Genomic DNA, 18,422 nt, shown 5'->3' with positions numbered 1-18,422 from the left:
AGCCGGTTCAGCATAGCTTTATAGAAAGTAGTTGTAGTTTAAAAAAATAATGATAACATTTTAGGGTCTTTCAGCGCACTTATCCCTGGTTATGGGTATGCACTTTGTTGTACGTCGCTCTGGATAAGAGCGTCTGCCAAATGCCAATAATGTAATGTAATTTTTCATAGTAGTGTGTATTCTTAAAAAAAAAAACATATCACTGTGTCTGAAAGCAGTTAGTATTTGTATATTTCCCCAAATGTGTGAGCAAAGGGTATCTATTTGTTTTGGATTTCATTTTACAGGGTGTCATTAAAAAGTACTGTTTTAAAACAATGTCAATACAATGTGCTTGACTTTGTGTCAAAATAACAATGTTCTGCTGCTCCTTTACTATGCTTTTTCCTTCAAAGAACTCTGGGTAATTCTGGGTATCGCCTTGATTTTCCTCACATGAACGTCTGACCCCGACCCTCTTCTTCAGCTGTTTCCAAAACTATTTCCTCATACCAGGAGACCCGAGAGATCTGTCACCTGTTCAGGATAATAATCCATGGGTTGAAACCACAGTAATATATCACATGTGCTAATGTAGAATGTAGTTCTTTTGAGATCTGTGTAAGGCCGACTACTGACAGTTTACTGCATTGCCTGTTAATCTATTTAGTATTAATTAATTCCCATGTAGATTTTCAAAGGTTTTGCTTCTCAAGCAATACCTTTAATAAAATATTTTGTTCCTAGTCAGATAAGTTACAGTTAGGAATCGTATGTTTTATCTACTAACTGGTTAGTATAGTTTTCCATGAAAAAAAAAATTGACTTGGAAATGCACATTCCAAACGTCAGAAAAACAGTTTTATATAGCTGGGGATTCCAGTAGAGGGCGTCACCGAGAGGGAGGGCTATAGGGCAGTTCCTGCGCTCATTGGACAGAGGTACAAGGCGGCTGCGCTGTGAGAGACTGCGGTGGATCAGCTGAGCGAAGCCCAGTGGAGAATCACAGCAACGCGACTCTTGTAAAAATTCTGCGCTTCGCTTTACTGTAGTATGGCATCCAGGAGAATGGAGACTAAACCAGTGATAACCTGCCTCAAAACCCTCCTCATCATCTACTCCTTTGTGTTCTGGGTGAGCATATGCTCTTTTGAAAACATTGTCTCGCGATTAATGACGTTGTGAGGTGATAATATACTTTAGAAGCGATATGATGACATTATTTCTTATAATTGTTCGCATTTTGTGTGATGTTGCTGCTGGAAAACAAGTGCTTGTCCAGGCTACACTGCAAGCGACCGATATATATTGCGGCCGCTCACTACAGAAGCCTATGAGCATTTGTGTTATTATTTTATGTTTTGAAAGGCTCTTATTCCAGAAAAAGGATACAGTTGCCTAATGTTATTTCGCAACTGTGTTGTGACCATTTTACTGATCTAGGCTATATAGTTATTGTGAGCAATTTGGATATAAATATTTTAATATTAATATTTAGTTATTAATTGCGCGGCTAAGGAATAATTAATTATATTCATTAGGTTAAGTTTGACTGTGATTAGCGATTCTGTACGTTTGAAAGCCAGTGACCTTCGTATGCGCATAATGAAGCGAGGCAGTGTCCATATACGAGTGGAGCATCGGCGTATTTAACTACAACGGCTTTCCGATGAGCAGGTGTAAACGCAGTCAAGGGATCGCGGCCAGTGATCTAACTTGTACGTTGAATACAATGCAATGAAAAACAGTTCACTGCTAACTGTTTAATCTGTGCGACACTGCCACCGCCCCATGGACGCTCCTGCGTCTACGGTTTACTGAATTCGCTGTGAGATAACAGTAAAAAGCGTATAGCGTACAGATCAGACGTTTTATTTGTGTCCGAATACCCTGATATTCAGTTTTTACCATCTCTTCATTATGCAATTGTCAAAGTCCTGTACAGTTGTAAACTTTACAAACGATAGGAATTAATTAACGTAGGCTACTTATCCAGCGTGATACTTATAGCCTAATTTGTGAGGCAGCCACAACAGGCAACCACCACAGTGTACAGATACAGTGTTGTTAAAAATCAGCGTGTAGCCACATAAGGACTGGCAACCATGTTAATCGTCTACTATTTCGATTTCATTTTTTGTATTTGATTAGCATAATCTTATTCAAAATAAAATTCTTCAAATTGCCACTGTCAGCATTTTATCAACAAGTCACGTGGCAAATATTGTCAGTACACATATTATGAAATTATTAAATGATGATTACTAAATACAGGTAAGCACACGTTTTCATAAAAACTTTTGATATCGTTCTGTTGCATAATAACATATTTACTATCGAAGAGGATGTGATGGAATGTGGATGTAGAAAAGAACTACATTAAACTGATATGGTGTATGACAAATGTAATAAGGTATAACTTTACAAACTCATTAGAAGGGCATGTAAATAAAGTAAATAGTAGTCACACCTAGATCTAACCATATTTTGCAGATGTGATTCAAATCAAAACGCGATGCATTTATTAGTATCATTATCATTATAGCTTAGAATTTAACGATGAACAGTGGATTTTCTTTTTTAAAATGTCATTAACCTACATAGTTTTGATTCATGTTGGTTAAAGATAGCCTTCATGGTTATATTTAGTTCTGATAAAGTCTGACGTAGTGCATCCACTCTCAAGTAGGCCTGCAGGCAGGTTATTATTGTATTACTATTCAGTCTACGCCCTTTAGGAAACAGTATAGTATGTTCAAACATTTTGAGAGGTCTGAAGTTCTTAAATAGTCCAAGTTTCTAGTCTAGTCAGTTAGGAATGCTAATGCAGCACCTTAATGCGCCAGCCATAATTCCCTCCTGACATGTGATAAACCTTGTTCTGGTAACAGATGGTTCTCACATTCACAGGGACAGTATTTTCATATTCTCATTAAAAATAGATCCCCCCTACTCTGTCACCCTGAGGGATTTCAGGGACAGGGACAGAGCTCGGTGTCATCCTTCTGCAATCACCTCAAATGCAGTTTCATGGTGCTGTCTCTTACTGTCTTCCACTGACTTCTCCCCCCACGTCTTCACCTGTCCAAATCCCATCGTTAACACAGCAACCTCAAATCAGGGCTGTATTCAACAGGGTGCACCAGCACTGCAACAGCACATCTCAAACAGCAGTTTCAAGTAAAATCATTAATAGGCCACTTATACACTCAGTGAGCACTTTATGAGGTAATTTATTAGACTTATTTTCTATCTTCTACTGCTGTAGCCTATCCACTTACAGATTTGACGCATTGTGTGTTCAGAGGTGCTCTTCTGCATACCACTGTTGTAATGTGTGGTTATTTGTGTTACTGTCACCTTCCTGTCAGCTTCGACCAGTCTGGCCCTTCTCCTCTGACCTCTCTCGTTAACCATGCATGTTTGCCTGCAGAACTGCTACTCACTGGATGTTTTTTGTACCATTCTCTGCAGACTGTTGTGTGTGAAAATGCCAGAGATCAGCCGTCCCTGGCATACTCAAACCACCCTGTCTGGCACCCACAATCATTCCATGGTCAAAGTCACTTACAGTAGATCACATTGCTTCCCCATTCTGAGATTTGGTCTGAACAACAGCTGAACCTCTTGACCACATCTGCTTGCTTTTATGCATTTAGTAGCTGCTTAGTAGTTTGTCTGATTAAATATTTGCATTAACAAGCTGGTGCACAACTAATAAATTGCTCACTGAATGTAACTAATATATTGTATGCATAGTTATGTACATATATAAACAGTATTTTAGTTTATTTATTACTGATGATTCTGTTTGGGGGTATTACAGTTTGATCAGCATACATGACCAACCTCACAATGAATTTGGAGGGATAAACAATTGTATTCTAGTGACAGAGGTTTAACAGATCCGGTAGCCAACTGGTGTTTTATTAGACATTAAAAGGTAGTTCTGGTGTGTATGATACAGCAGTTCTGAGAACCACTTTATCATAACAAATACCACTAGCATGGCCCTGTCTCTGTGAATGTTTAAAATCCAGAGGAAATATTACAAAATGTCAGTAAACTGTAAAGTAATAATTTGAAGTATAAGTATGCATTCTTCAGTTCAAGGTAAACTGAGGTAAAGAGGTGACGTGTCAAGTGTTGGAATGTTCAATCTGACTTTTGTGCATATTGAGTATTAAAAAGAAATGTGGTAACAGACTGTAGAGGTTTCTCTTGTGCAAACTGGGGCAACCAAATTGACCCTCTTGGCTATTTAACTGTGCCAAGGATGGGGCCATGGGGCACTATGGGCCAATTTTTTTTCTGATGTTCCGATAGGCAGGGAATTCACTGAGTCAAGCTTGTGTAGGTCACTATCTGTGGAACCCCAGTAATGCAGCCAGACAGTTGTTCCTCTGAATTCTGCAATCTCTAATCTCTAATCTCTGCCTGTGACCTATATTCCATACCCTTCTGCCAGTAGGGTCTTGAGGTGTAATCCCACCACAGAGGTGATGCTACAGATGCTCTAGGTTTCTGTTCTGGCTGGTGGAGTTTGACTGTGTTGAGAATGAATTATTTTAGTACCCTCTCTACAGACATGGAGAGTTGTAAATGGAAATTATTCATGTTCTTCGTCAATAAAATAGGCATATTTCGTATCCATTACATGCAGCCTGAGGCTGCTTGCCCTGCAGAAGCTGTGTGGGCTACTGTTACTGTGGAAGGGAGGGGGGGGGCTAGGCAGTGTGTGGGGGGCAGCAGATGTTCCCTGGCTCATCTGAGAATGCTCCCAGAATATGAATCAACTGTACAGAGAGGAAAACAAAGACAGAAAACCTGTGTGCGTCAGCCAAGCTATTCCAACAAGGCTGAAAATAAGTACTCAAAACAGCCAGGAGGACCATAAAGAGCGACAAAGAAACTTCTTATCCTTAGCTCTGAAGATGCTTGCAGTGTTGAAAAGTCAGTTTGACAGTTATCACCTTTTTATCAAAAATGTCTACTTTGAGATTTACTGTTTTGTATTTGCCTTTAAAAGGAAGAAAATAGCCTTCTATGTTATGAAATGAAAGGCACACTATGATAAGAAAAACAATATTTTTGATAAAATAGTAAAATAGTATTTTCAAAATGAAAATAGGCTTTTTTCATTTCAGATATATTTTATCCGCAATGAAATAAGATCCCAATTTCAGACTGATATAAGCACATATTAAGGTTATGACTCTAATCTGATCATACTGTAAAACCCCACGCTAACCCAACGATGGAATTTAGCGAGGGCTGAAGGTATCAGCGTGCTCGTCCTTCTGGTGGTGCTGAAAGAATACTAATAGGGTTAAAAATTAGTGGCCCCTATGCGGAGAGTCTAGATCAGCCAATAAATAAACCATGATACAAAGACAGGAGTACCACTCTGCCTTCCGCTCTTTACTGGTCCGGGCTGACCAAGAATCTCCGCAATAGGGCCAATATATTCACCTTCGTTTATCTGACTCCATTTTAGAATAATAATTTAGATTAGTTATCCACATTAGGTAGATTTCTTATTGATAATTTTGACTTGATCGCTATAGGAATCCGGTACTGAGATTTACTCTCCGAACAGTCCTGTACAGTGCTGGTACCGCCGCATGTCACATCGTGCGTTATGTGCACGTCTCACGAACTGACTAGATATCTATAGTCATCACAGAGGTCGCAGGAATAGCTACTCTTGGGTATATCTGTTTACAGCCTAGGGACCCAAGCAGACCAACCTAGCTACGGCTGTGCTCAACATGAATGAACTACCACGCGGAGGCGAGGGATTTACCATCATAGGTCTACGGGTGCTATACGCCGTGATACATTAAGTGTAAATATTCATCCTCCCTAGACCAGTTCGAGGGGGTAAACCAAGCATTCCCTGTATAACTTTGAGTGTCAGTAAGCGAAACCACACAGATCAAGTTTTAACAATTTATTTTACCAGGCAGGTTACATACGTAATTACACACTAGTTCCAAATAAAAAAAGCATTACAACGGAAACCAAATTACGGAGTCTTAAAAGTCATACCTGGTAATAAAAGCTACATACGGGAGTCTGGCTACAGACACCCTGTACATAGAAATTACGTGCACTGTGTGCACGGGAGGCTGATTGCATTCTCCCAGATTGCTTAGTTTGCTGTCCTTAAATCCAAAATCTGGCCTTTGATAACCCTAAAAATGGGTCACCCATCTGTAATTTGGAGCCACGCCTCCCCGGGAAGCGCAGGGGGGTTGAGGCACATGGCTTTCACTGGGGCAGAGCTCCACACAGTTTTTCCCTCTGGTTCCTGGTTGGTTATGATGTCCAGGGTTTGCTGTTGCAGAAATAAAACCATTGCACCAGTCGCACTGAAACAATCAGAATAATACCAAACATGAATATTATCTAAACTGACTTTGTCATGAAACATCCAATGCTGTACACATCATTTAGTGACTGAGTAAAGAGGAAGAGAGCAATAAAGGGGGGTTCAGGAGAAGGTCAGGGCCTAGCAGGAAGTATTTCCTCCCAACCTCTCTGTGCCGTAAAGAATGTTGCCCCCGTCGTAACGAGTTTCACGGCTGGAGGCCTGAGTCTTCCCCCACAGGCTCCTGCCCGTATGGGTGCGGAGATAGTGGGGGTTAATGGTGCATGCTCCTGGGTTAAATTACTTTACAGCCACATATTCCACAATACCATAGGAAGCCAGCAAGCTGACCAGCCCTGAGTGATAATGCCTTACAATACCCCTCCAAATATTTGCTCATCTAAAGGCCATGCCTTTCTTAGAAAATTTTAAATGATCAGTTAGTTGTACATCTGTTTTGTACAGATTTCTATCCATGGGATTCCACACAAAAACTCTATTCATGATCTATTTCACAGATCTATTAAACTGATCTGTTTCACAGTCCTGCCTGTGTCTGTAGATTCCAAGAGTAAGGTACGCAATCACTTTCAATGCAAACATGGTCAAGAGATTCAGATGTTTTTCAGACCAAATGTCAGAATGGGGAAGAAATGTGATCTCATTGGATATTCACATACAACAGTCTCTAGACTGCAGAGAATGGTGCAACAAAGCAAAAAAACATCCAGTGAGCAGCAGTTCTTCGGCAGAAATGCCTTGTTAATGAGAGAGGTTGGAGGAGAAGGGCCAGACTGTTCGAAACTGACAGGAAGGTGACAGTATCCCAAATAACCACGCATTACAACAGTGATATGCAGAAGAGCATCTCTGAACACACAATGCGTCAAACCTCTTAAGTGGATAGGCTACTGCTGCAGAATACTTAATAAGTCAAAATAATTAGTCTAATATATACGCCTAATAGAGTGTATGTCAAATGTAATTAACCTCTTGCTCCAGAGTGAAAACATATCTATCATATGTTGTGCAAATGTACAGCAAGTGTTCATGAAATGTAAAATGGATCCTTGATGGTGCAACCTACAGGTACAAATGAGCTTTAGTTTATTCACCATTTGAGATTCAGAGACAGAAACCGAAATTGAGATCTCACAGCAAGCTTGACATTTTTCAGCCGTAGAATCTAACAGAGGCAACAACATGTTCACCATGCCAGGAGCACCTCTAAAAAGGCTTTACATACTATAACTCTTGAAAATGTGTCTTGCTGACCATCTCTAAATTGGAGACAGGTGAAAAAACAAAGAATCTGTGATTCCTCTAAATAGGGTTAATCAAAACATATGATATTATTGTATGTTATTGTTATCACAGCGCAATTGTAGGTTCACTACTCCTCCGTACCATTAGTCAAACTGTAGAAATAGACAGAAAACCCCAGGCCGTGCTTGGTGAGCACACCAAAGTTTTGTGTCTGTGTTTTCCCCTGAGGCTTAGGCTTGGCTACCCCTTAGGCCTTTGGGCTTCCATTTTGATGATCATTTTGCATACCCATGAGAGCCTTTGCTGTGAGTGTGATTTATTTTTAGTTTATTTTCTCTTTTTTTTTTTGCTTGATTAAAAAGTAACATTATGAAATTATGAGATCCCATCCCTGGCCATGATATCAGTTATGATAGCTTCCCTGGGCTTTTTTTTTTTTTTGAGCTTTTCCTGTGAGTTTGTTAGAGTGTCATACTTTTGTGTTTGTAATTCTGTTCCTCTCAAAATCAGGATCCGATCAACTCTTATTAGCACTCTTGATCAGGACACAGCTGCTGCCAGTTCCATAGATTTCAAGGTGCTCAGTTTCTCAGTAGATATTCTTCAGACTCAGCTGAATCGTAAGCATTTTTTAAAAGCTTTTGTCCAGAGCAGGTTGCTCTGTAGATCGATCGGTCCAGCCATTCACTTAACACTCTAAAGCATTGGGACAAAAATCGATCAATTGAATTGCTGGAGTCATTGCAGTAATGGATGATTCATGGAAAAGAAATATGCATGTACAGTCTACCTGTGGAAGGCACAAGAACGAGGTGCATGCAGCCCCTACTTACAAACAAATGTTGGTCTTAAAAGGCAGTATCCACAATATTTAAGCAGTTTGGAGAAACAATTAAGCACAGATCACTCTTAGGACCATATTTTCTGGAATATGGCCGTGGGTACTGAATTTGGACATTTTCTGAAGTCAAGCAAGGGGCGCTACCCAGCATGCTATGCACCTCATCAGGTGACTGCGCCAATGCGCTGAGCTAAGTTCATTCATGGTGCGTGGGCAGGTGGAAAATGGGCTGGATTGTGCTCACTATATTATCGGTGTGTGGTGCAGAGATGTTTCTCTCAAAAAGTTATTTTGAGGCGGGTGAAGACTTGCACTGATTTTTTTTAATGGACTTCTAACAAATCTCATAAATAAGAGAAATCTGTTAGAAGAAATTCTGTTGGATGTCAGAATTTCAATGAAACATCACCTAAATGTTTATTATGAGCTAGTTTTTATTCACAAGTTTTTCAAGTATTTCTTAAGTTTTACTAAACAAAGTAAAACACAGGCCATGAAGCCGTTCATATCAGTGAATGACTCAGTATCAACTGTTGCTCAAACAAAAGAAAAAAAAACATACAATTAAATAATTAATTAATACGAATGATATGACTTACTAAACGTGGGTGACGTGGCTCAGGCAGTAAGAGCAGTCGTCTGGCAGTCGGAGGGTTGCCGCTTTTACCCCCCGCCCGGGCTGTGTTGAAGGGTCCCTGAGCAAGACACCTAGCCCCCAAATGCTCCTGACAAGCTGGTCGGTGCCTTTCATTGCTGCCTATTGCCGTTGGTGTGTGGATGGGTGAATGAGAAGCATCAATTGTACTGTGCTTTGGATAAAGGCGCTATATAAATGCCAATCTTTTTTTTTTTTTTTTCTAAACAGAACTAATTTTCTTTCGAGTGGGTGTCTGAGGTTCGCACATGCATAGGCAACTTTATCCTTTTCTCCTTTCTGCTTGAACTTGATCAAGTATCGACATTTAACTGCAAGATCGACTGTTCAGTGATGTTGGTAATGATCATTGCTTGTTTAAAACAAATGGTAATTATGTCTTCACATTGATATTACGCATGACTTATTATGCCAAGAGAGAAATTATTGCTAAATATCAGAGTTTACAAATGCAGTCTATCTGTAATTTGTGCCAGGAAGCGCTACTGTCAAGTAATTCAAATGAAAAGGTTGTTCAAGTTGCGTTTTGCGATTCCTCTCATTACAGACGGGTGTAAGAAAAAGAATGAAATACCAAACGCAAGTGATCACAGTCTACAATGAGAATAGCAACAGACGATTAAAAACAGAAATAAATACAGGAATGAAAATCATTTTTGAAAAAAAATACTATATAACTGATGCATTTTCCTGCGTGGGATTTAGCAATATCAAAGACAAACTGAACAGCAAACTATCAACGAAACGGTTAATTACTGAAACTTGTGCCTTAGACTTGGGTTGAGCAGGTGGGTGGCAAAAGGGTGAAATGTGGATCTGTCTGGCCAGGAAATTGTAATAAGCTAAACCAAATTGGCAATGAGCTGCTCACTTTTGACTGACACACCCTGAGCAGCGGCTCTCCTCCCACTTGGGTGTGCCGCGAGTCCTGAAATTTGTAGCTTTTCTGCTTGGAAAGCATATACTCAATTGTAACCATAGAGGTCATGTCTCCTTTTTTAACTCTGCAATTAGTCAAGCGACACTTTGAGAGCATTTTCACACCGCAGGCAAAATCATTGGGATGTGTGATAATCGAGGTTGGGGACCCACCCAGTTCACAGAAGTCGTTGGACTTTCTCCTGCAGCTAAGAGACACTTTTGATGATCAGTGGAACCTAAGCCTGTAATCAATACGCCCCTGGAATGGCATGTATCCACAGCAATCAGGCGGGGCTGTGTGATTCTCTCAGCATTACCCCACCTCTGCATTTGAGCCAGGATGCCCACAGGGCGGAGCGCTGAGGGGAGGGACCTTCTTCATTCCCCAATGCCCACAATGCCCCAATGCCTTCAGTGGAATTCACCCTTATTTCAGGATGTGGTCTTTCAATTTTGCCATGGCAGAGAACACAGCCAAACATTATCTATTGCCTGCCTAAACTCTGGCTCTGTTTCCCTTTCTATCTATCTCAATATGCACTCTCTTTTTTCCTTTAAAATAGCAGTAGACACACTTGGGTCCTCCGCCCCCTCCCAAAAAACATATTTGGTCTACATGGCATGCAGCAGACAAAGACCTCTACTTTTTACTTCTATTCAGCTTGTTCTGGGCACACTATTTACCTCAGATTTTTCTTCATGTGAAAAGCCATGAATTCTTTGTACTGTGAATCAGATGATATTACATTAATTATATTTACTACATTAAATATTGCAACTATCTCCTATATACTCAGCTTTTGTAAATCTACTTTCAAAAGTGCTTGCATACTACCATCCCCCACATCTTGATCTTTCTATAGTGTTTGTCTCCCAGCATTGTTGCAGACAGGGCTTTGGGACAGCTCTCTCTCTCTCTAGCTCTCCTGACCTGACCTTTTTTGAGTAATATTTGCTGGAGTAACATTTATGGCAGTGATAATACACTCAGTTCCTTCCTCCTGGCGAGGCCTCAGCCTCTCCAGAGTCCACTCCTTCACAATGCTGGATGTCTTTTGTTTTGTTTGACACAGTCCTTTTTCAGCAGTAGTAGGTTCTTTGGCCATCTCAGGGGAGAGTGCAGTGTTTTACAGAACACAGTGTAGTAGTGGTGGGCTCCATGTTAAGGCTCAGTTTTCAGACTGTGCCTGGATCTGTGGAATGTTCTGGAATGTTTTGGATTACTGTTTTGGATTACTGGGCCTAGACACATGCTGTGTCACCAACCTCATCAGCAAATTTCTATGAACCCTCCACTAGCAAGTAAGGCCCTTTCAGACCACTGTAGGTGTCAGCTGCTGGTTTTTGAAACAGCAGAACAGCCGCAAAATGGCAAGCAGAAGGACACTTTACCAACTGTTTGGTATATGAACAGCTGATCTTCATCTTGACTGCCTTAAAAGTCCATGAGCAGACTACTGTCGAAACACACTGGTAGACCAACAGCTGTTGGTCAACCAGTGGGCAGCTTGTGGATGACAGTATATTTGCTCGCTGGCATAAGGACTGCTTTTGATGTAAATGTATGTATGTACGTAAATACATTAGAGAATACAATTTATGTTGCTCTGCTTTTAAATCTTAATAATTTGTACTTTTCTGTAGAAACCTCCAAATATTTTTTTCCTGTATGTCTGCCGGCATAAGCAATGGGATGATCAAACCATTGTGAACATTGATACTTTGTTAGCTCTTGCACATGCCTAAAAAATGTGAGAATGCTGTGGAGGTTTTTTTGTGTTATGTGGTAGTCGGTGCCACATCCCTACCCACCCCACACCTTGCCCTGTGCATGGGGGAATCTCATTTTGGGTGACTGCACATGAGAGGAAGTGAGGCCTGTGTGTTGTAGTTCATGAGCCATTGATCTGTAGGCGCTAATGACTTTAATCTCCTCTGTAAAAGGCTGGAGAAGCTGTCTTGTGCTGCTGGGTGATACTGATGGACATGGTGTCGGACAGGATGCCAGTCATGTACAGGGTAGTGTACAATGCAGAATGGTACATTTTTTTTTGAGGATATTGTCATCAAACTTTAAAGGGGATTTGCCCAGTGTTTTGGCTGTGGCTTCACTGTATTTCTAAGCGTGACAGGTACGCCACAATAATCTGTATGCACTCAAAGACGAAAAATCATTTCAGTGAGGAAAAAAAAAAACCTTCCACTTCCACTGTGTTTGAGCTTCTGTAACTTTGTTGTAGTAATACTTTGAGTAATTTTGACTCTTGGAAAACAAACACCAAAGGGTTATTTTTCAGAAGACATGAGCACCATGAGCTAAAAACACTAACATAATGGTGGTATTACAGTAGATGCACTATTTTCAACAATCTTTGAAGTAATATATAATTTTGTGCTCTCTAGTTTTTCTTTTCTTTTTGTCATTTATTAAAGTATTACTTTGCTATTTGACTCGTAGTGTAACCGTGTTTTTTTTTTCATTTGTTTTACAAACTTTTCATTTCAAAGCTGAATGGCAATAGAATCACTGTATCTATCACAGTATATGCAAATATCATAGAAATGCTGTGAAATATGTATAGAGAAGGTTTTTTTTGCAAACATGGATGTAGTTTACAGTGAAAAAATATTGGAAGTCACAGATACAGTAATGCTGGTTTTCGTCTACCTGGTCTACTTCAACATCACATCATATGTCCTCTCTTGCTCTACACTGGGGACATTTTTGAAAAATGTGTCCATTTAATGCATTTTTTGTAAAAGCAATGAAAAATGTATTCACAGTTTGGTCCACATCATGAAGTGCTGTTGTGGTAACTGTGTGACTGTGGTAACTGAAAATGTAAACTTGCTATCAAAACAATTCTTGTTAGCAATTGTAAAAAACTGTAAAAAAAAGCAAAACAAGCTAAGAGCCCTCAGGCTGCTATACAATTTTACTGTGACATGGCCATTAGCTGATGTGCAGAATAGCAAACAAATAATATGTTAAAACCAACTAAAGGCAGGCTTGCATGCTGCTTGTTGTTCATCTCAGTTCACATCAATGAAGTCTGTATTATTCATGTCCCTAGTGGACAGATACTCCATTATAAGGGTGGGGTAACTCAATTTTTACCTCCACAAATGACATTATGAAGTGAAATCCATTATTTATGGCATAATGTTTGGCACAGAGACACATCATTTTATTTATTTGCCTCTACTCCACAATTTGAGATTTGTAATAAAAAACATCAAAAACATGATTACATGGTCCACAATGGTGACCCTCACTTCATTGGAGACAACTATGTGCATTTGTCCTCTTCTGCCTCTTCCTCTGCTATGTGGTCTTCTCCTAACCATACCACCATGCATCCTCACTCATCTTCCTCTTGGTTTTGCTGGCTTTTCAACTTGCCACTGTTCAATGTTTGATTCAGCAGGTAGTTCCATGATCAGAAAGTATTGTACTGTAATTAGAGTAATTTGACAGTCATTTGTGATGGGGCGATTTCAGATATGGGTAACTTTCCTCAATAAAATAAAGTAAATACAATCAAAGATTCACCTCTCAAGCAATTTATCAATTTTGCTGACATTACATCAATACCATGTTGCTGAAAATTAGGGAGCATCTACTTCATATATTATGATGGTTGGATGGACCATTTTGCAAATGGTGACATACAGAAAGTGTAGTTGTACAGATGTGTTTGAGAGTAAAACTATTCAACAGAAAACAACATCATCTATTCTGCTCAACAAGACTTATGCGATTGATAATTGGGCCAGTTGTACACATTGTGAATTATGTCACTTGGTGTCACAGCAGAACACCATTTCTCATTGCATTCTACAAATCTCAAGAGTAGACATTCAGAGTAAAAATATAGTTTTAAATGGTTTAAACATAAGATGGCAAGTTATAACCCCAGAGTTTTGTCAGCCCTGTGTCGGTAGTCTTCCAGCTTCATGTAACTCTTGCGTTGAAACCTTGAAGCCAAAAACAAAAACATGGAATTTGAGTTTGGCATGGATGTTTGAGGCTTGTACTGATTGATGGGATTGTGTTAGTAGTTTTGAGAAAAAGGGGAAATGCTTCATAAAGTAAATAAAATAGAACATTCTGGCTCTGTAGCTAGATTGAATGGGATGTGAGAACGTTCTTTGGAAGCTTTACCACAAACTCAGTTTCTCATTATTTCACCATGCCTTTAAAAAAATAAATCGCAGGCGTGATGCTTCAGTCTGGATTCAGTTGCTTCACTGTTTGCTATGATGCACTTCTTCCAGCCTCAGCCTGATACTGAAATGTCAGACTTAGAATTCCCCATGAGTTGTTTTCCAGTGAAATAGCAACATTGTCTTCTTTGCCTATTGCAGATTTTTTTTATTTATCATAGCCCCTATTTAAATAATTGAGTTTAATCAATCTCTCGCCACCATTCCTGTTGCTTATTCCTGAAAAAAATCATCTGTATCAACAATGTCATTTTTCTTCAAAAGGTTCTATTCTGTGTCACTAGTGAAGAATATATGCATACTATAGGTTGTTTCCTATTAGACATTATATTTAAGTCTACTGCTCTCACCACCTTCTACTGTAGCCTGCAGGTCACACTGAAATTTCAGGACTGTCTAAAATGTGTTAGCACTGAACAGACAACTGCAGAATTAGCTACGAGGCTCTTGCAAACAACTTTCTCTGAAACTGCCCTATTTATTTCTTATTTATCGCAGTGGTAAAGAGTACAGAGGGGGGATGTTCTGGTGTTTATCAATAAGACCAACAGAAACACCACGTGAACTGCTGTGCAATTAGGCTGTCGCTAATCGTGGGGGCCTTGATCCTCTTTCTCTTTTGAAGCTTGTATTGGAAACCTCCAAACAGAAACATGTTTGTAGTGAAATACCAATGCTTTCCTTTTATCTTCAGAAAATAAATGGGAAATAATCTGTGTGATATTTTCCCTTTGCATAAAAGACTGTTGGTGATGTAAGATGTAAACCTCCCTTGGTGTGACTGCTCCTACATTACTTCTGTTTCACTGTGTGTGTGCACCAGTGAGTGAGTGTTTGTGAGTGTGTACATGTATAGGTACATGTCCGCACACATTGTGGATCTAATAATTATAATTTGGCACTTATGTATAGATATCGTTACTTGTATAGGTATTGTTGTTTTTATTGGCTGTTGTTGTATTCTAGCTGCCAACAGTGGTATGCTAGTTTGAAAGCTGATTTTACTCTTCAAGGGTTCTGAATTTCTGTATGTTTACACTAGGACTCGGAACTGTACTGTCCTCTCAGGTCTACTTTTGCACTTGTTCTTGTGATTGATTTGCACTTTGTTGTACGTCGCTCTGGATAAGAGCGTCTGCTAAATGCCACGTAATGTAATGTAATGTTATGTTTGGGTGTCTTGGTGGCGCATCCTGTAGAGCTCTGACCGCATGCTCATTGCGAGCCGTGACGTCGGCGGTTCGAATCCGACCCTCTGACATTTGTTACATTTTTTTCCCTCTCTCTCGCTCCCATTCTTCCTGTCTCCCTATACTATACTGTCCAATAAAGCTGAAAAAGGCCTAAAAAATAAATAATTTGTTATTTAGCTGATGCTTTTATCCGAAGTGACTTACAGTCCAAAGTAGGGGACAACCCCCCCTGGAGAAACTAGGCTACAGGCTGCCCATCTCAGAGAAGCACTTGGTTAACACTCATATCATACAGCCCAGTCATTTTTCTGTAGGGAAGCTGTTTTCCTCAGACCCTGTCCTAGCCACCTCAAGGAGAGGAGTATCAGACAAATAGAGGTCTCTGACGTCTCGCTTTTGGGTAATTATTAACAGGGTTCAGAGAATAAACCATTGGATTTCACACACAGGATAGATTATTAAATTAAACAGGAGAGCAGGAATTTCATAAAAGCGAGCCTGATCTCCCATTTAATTCTGTACGACTGACCATGGAGCATGTAGCCAAAACCCTTGACAATGTTCTTGCTGACCATAAGAGTCAATATCTTTGGTCATTTCAAACAGCCGTTATTCTGGCTGACTGTTGCATCTCTTTGTGATTTCTTTAATCAGCCTAATTTGAGTTAATTGAGAAAAGTTACTCCCAGAGCATTTTCAGTCAGAAAAATGAATTTGCTGGAAATCTTTTCATCTCCTTCTGGTTCACTGTTCATTAGGCTGCATTACAGCTGTCTGCCTTCATTCGTCACAGAAAACTGAACTAATTTTTCAGCAGATTGTGCACGCATATGTCGCCCCTTGCCATCCTTGCATTTCTGATAAAAAAATGTATTAGCATTGACAGTCGTTGCCACTCTTCCTGAAATTACACCATGTTTTGAAGGTTGAGGGTCGCACCAGCTGACAAGTGCACGTAGGTCTGTCAATCTTTCCCATCAGCAGAAAATCGTTTGCACTTGGTGCGGTGTGAGTTTCAGCCACCAGCTCCCATACTCTCAGCAAGCTTGTTTGATGGAGTCACTTCACTTCCCTTCGCTGGAGAGAGCACAGACACACTGGCGTGGGAAGAGCGCTGATTTATTTTAATGGATTGTCTGCGTCAGAAGATGGGCAGTGATTCTTCTGTCATGATCACCGTGGGAAACCGATTCCGTCATTAGGACTCATGTTTAGCCTGTATGACGGATGCAGACCGACTGAAACTGGAACCTACTTGGCAGGTTTTAATACTGACACTGAGTGCCCCTCAGTCTGCAGAGGAATCCTCACTACTCTCACACTAGAACCCCAAAGATGGTGTTCTTATTACATTGCATTTCTTATTTCTCAGCCTCATAATGGCTTCCTCCTTGGCTGTCATTGGCAGAACTCTGGGCCTCATGTTGACAATTGCCAATAACAGACTCCAAAGGCAATCAAAAGCCTTGAAGCAAGACTAGATACTGAAAGTTTTCTTATACCTGCACTAAGGAAGAGATTGAATACACCTAGCTATTCAAAAGCAGCTGAGAAGCCAACCGTCCAATTTTGGTCTGATAAAATGGGGGGGACTATGCATAAAAAGGGATGTAATTCCTACACGCATCACCTGGTATGGATGTAAATACCTTAGAATTAAAGGGGACAGTTTGCACTTTTATTTATTGTTTCAATTCAAACCCAATGTGCTGGACTACAAATAAAACTGAAATTGTAAAATGCATTTATATTTTCTGATGTTTTGCATCAGCTTGGATAAGAGCATCTCCAAACTAAATATATGTCTATGTCTAGCTGTTCTCTGTCTACTTCCATTGGGTAAATAAAGATTAAGCTTGATGGAATGGTGCAGTTTTGAGGTACTGATTTCCCAGCATGAGCTGGTCTTTTAACAGAGGGATTTAAAATCAGATGGAATGGAAATCCTCACCTGTATGGATACAGAATATACTATAATATATTGTTGTAATGTATTTATTAAAGTTTCTAGAAATATCTGAAAACGGCAAGCATTGGGATATATACCCAGATATTATAAAGTACTGGATTTATAAAATTGTGATATACTGTATTTTATTTCCATAACTTGCATTTAGTTGGACAGTAGTATATTCCATTTGTATAAGGGTGGGTTTCTCAACTAAGGATAAAATCTCTGCACCAGCACACACTGACACACACACACGCACGCAACACAGGCATGCATGCACACACACACACACACACACACACACACATAAAATCATAATGGTGTTAGATTTTGTTAAAATACAGGGTTGTTAAATACAATGTAGCAAGAGCAGAAATGTGTTTTTCAGGTCTTGTGCCATACATCTCTATGATGCACTGATCTAATTATAGCTTTACTTATCTCCAGCTCTAATGGTGGTTTTCTATTCATGTTTAATGCACCTCCTGTAAATTGCTTTGGCTCAAAGTGCCTGCTAAATGCCTGAATTGTAAAATGATTAGATTTGTGGCTAAACCCCTCCGCATCTCTGAACCAGACAGAACACATCTCGGCATTGTCGTCTTTTTCAACTGCCAGCATATTTTAGCAAAATGGCAGGGGTCTAAGGTCTCTGTGGAAAGAGAGTGTGGCAGGGGGATATATTGTAATTAGTTCCTGATTGTGGAATTTAAAGGTGGCTGATAGTCCAGGTCCAGAATAGGCTTTCATGGGGTGAGCCCATTGGTTGCTGTGGTGACTCCTATTCGCAGGAACTTGTGAATGAAGGCGGCTCTATAATTAGTCGCCAGGCAGGCGGTAAATAATCGTTTCCCAACCTTGGGGTGGGACTGTACATAAAGTCGCCTGATATGCAAATACAATTGTAATAAAATGGCTAAAAATAGAAATATATGTATATTTTAAATACCTGAACATAAAGTTCATTTTAATCAAGTTCATTTTAAAAACATGTTTTATTTAAATTAGAAAACATA

The 18,422-nt window shown here is 39.8% G+C and overlaps 1 protein-coding gene across 1 annotated transcript in view; it reads left to right on the top strand.

The window, feature by feature from the left end:
• The first annotated feature begins 940 nt into the window (after window positions 1–940).
• tspan7b (tetraspanin 7b) overlaps window positions 941–18,422 on the top strand; it is a 70,313-nt gene continuing 52,831 nt past the window's right edge. The window contains exon 1 of the mRNA XM_061233546.1: window positions 941–1,113. Coding sequence (XP_061089530.1) covers window positions 1,033–1,113 — 81 coding nt within the window. The 5' untranslated portion in view covers window positions 941–1,032. The remainder of the gene's footprint in view (window positions 1,114–18,422) is intronic.

Source organism: Conger conger, chromosome 3 (assembly GCF_963514075.1).
Source record: "Conger conger chromosome 3, fConCon1.1, whole genome shotgun sequence".
NCBI classification, from domain to species: Eukaryota; Metazoa; Chordata; class Actinopteri; order Anguilliformes; family Congridae; genus Conger; species Conger conger.
This window is presented reverse-complemented; position numbering and strand designations above follow the sequence as displayed.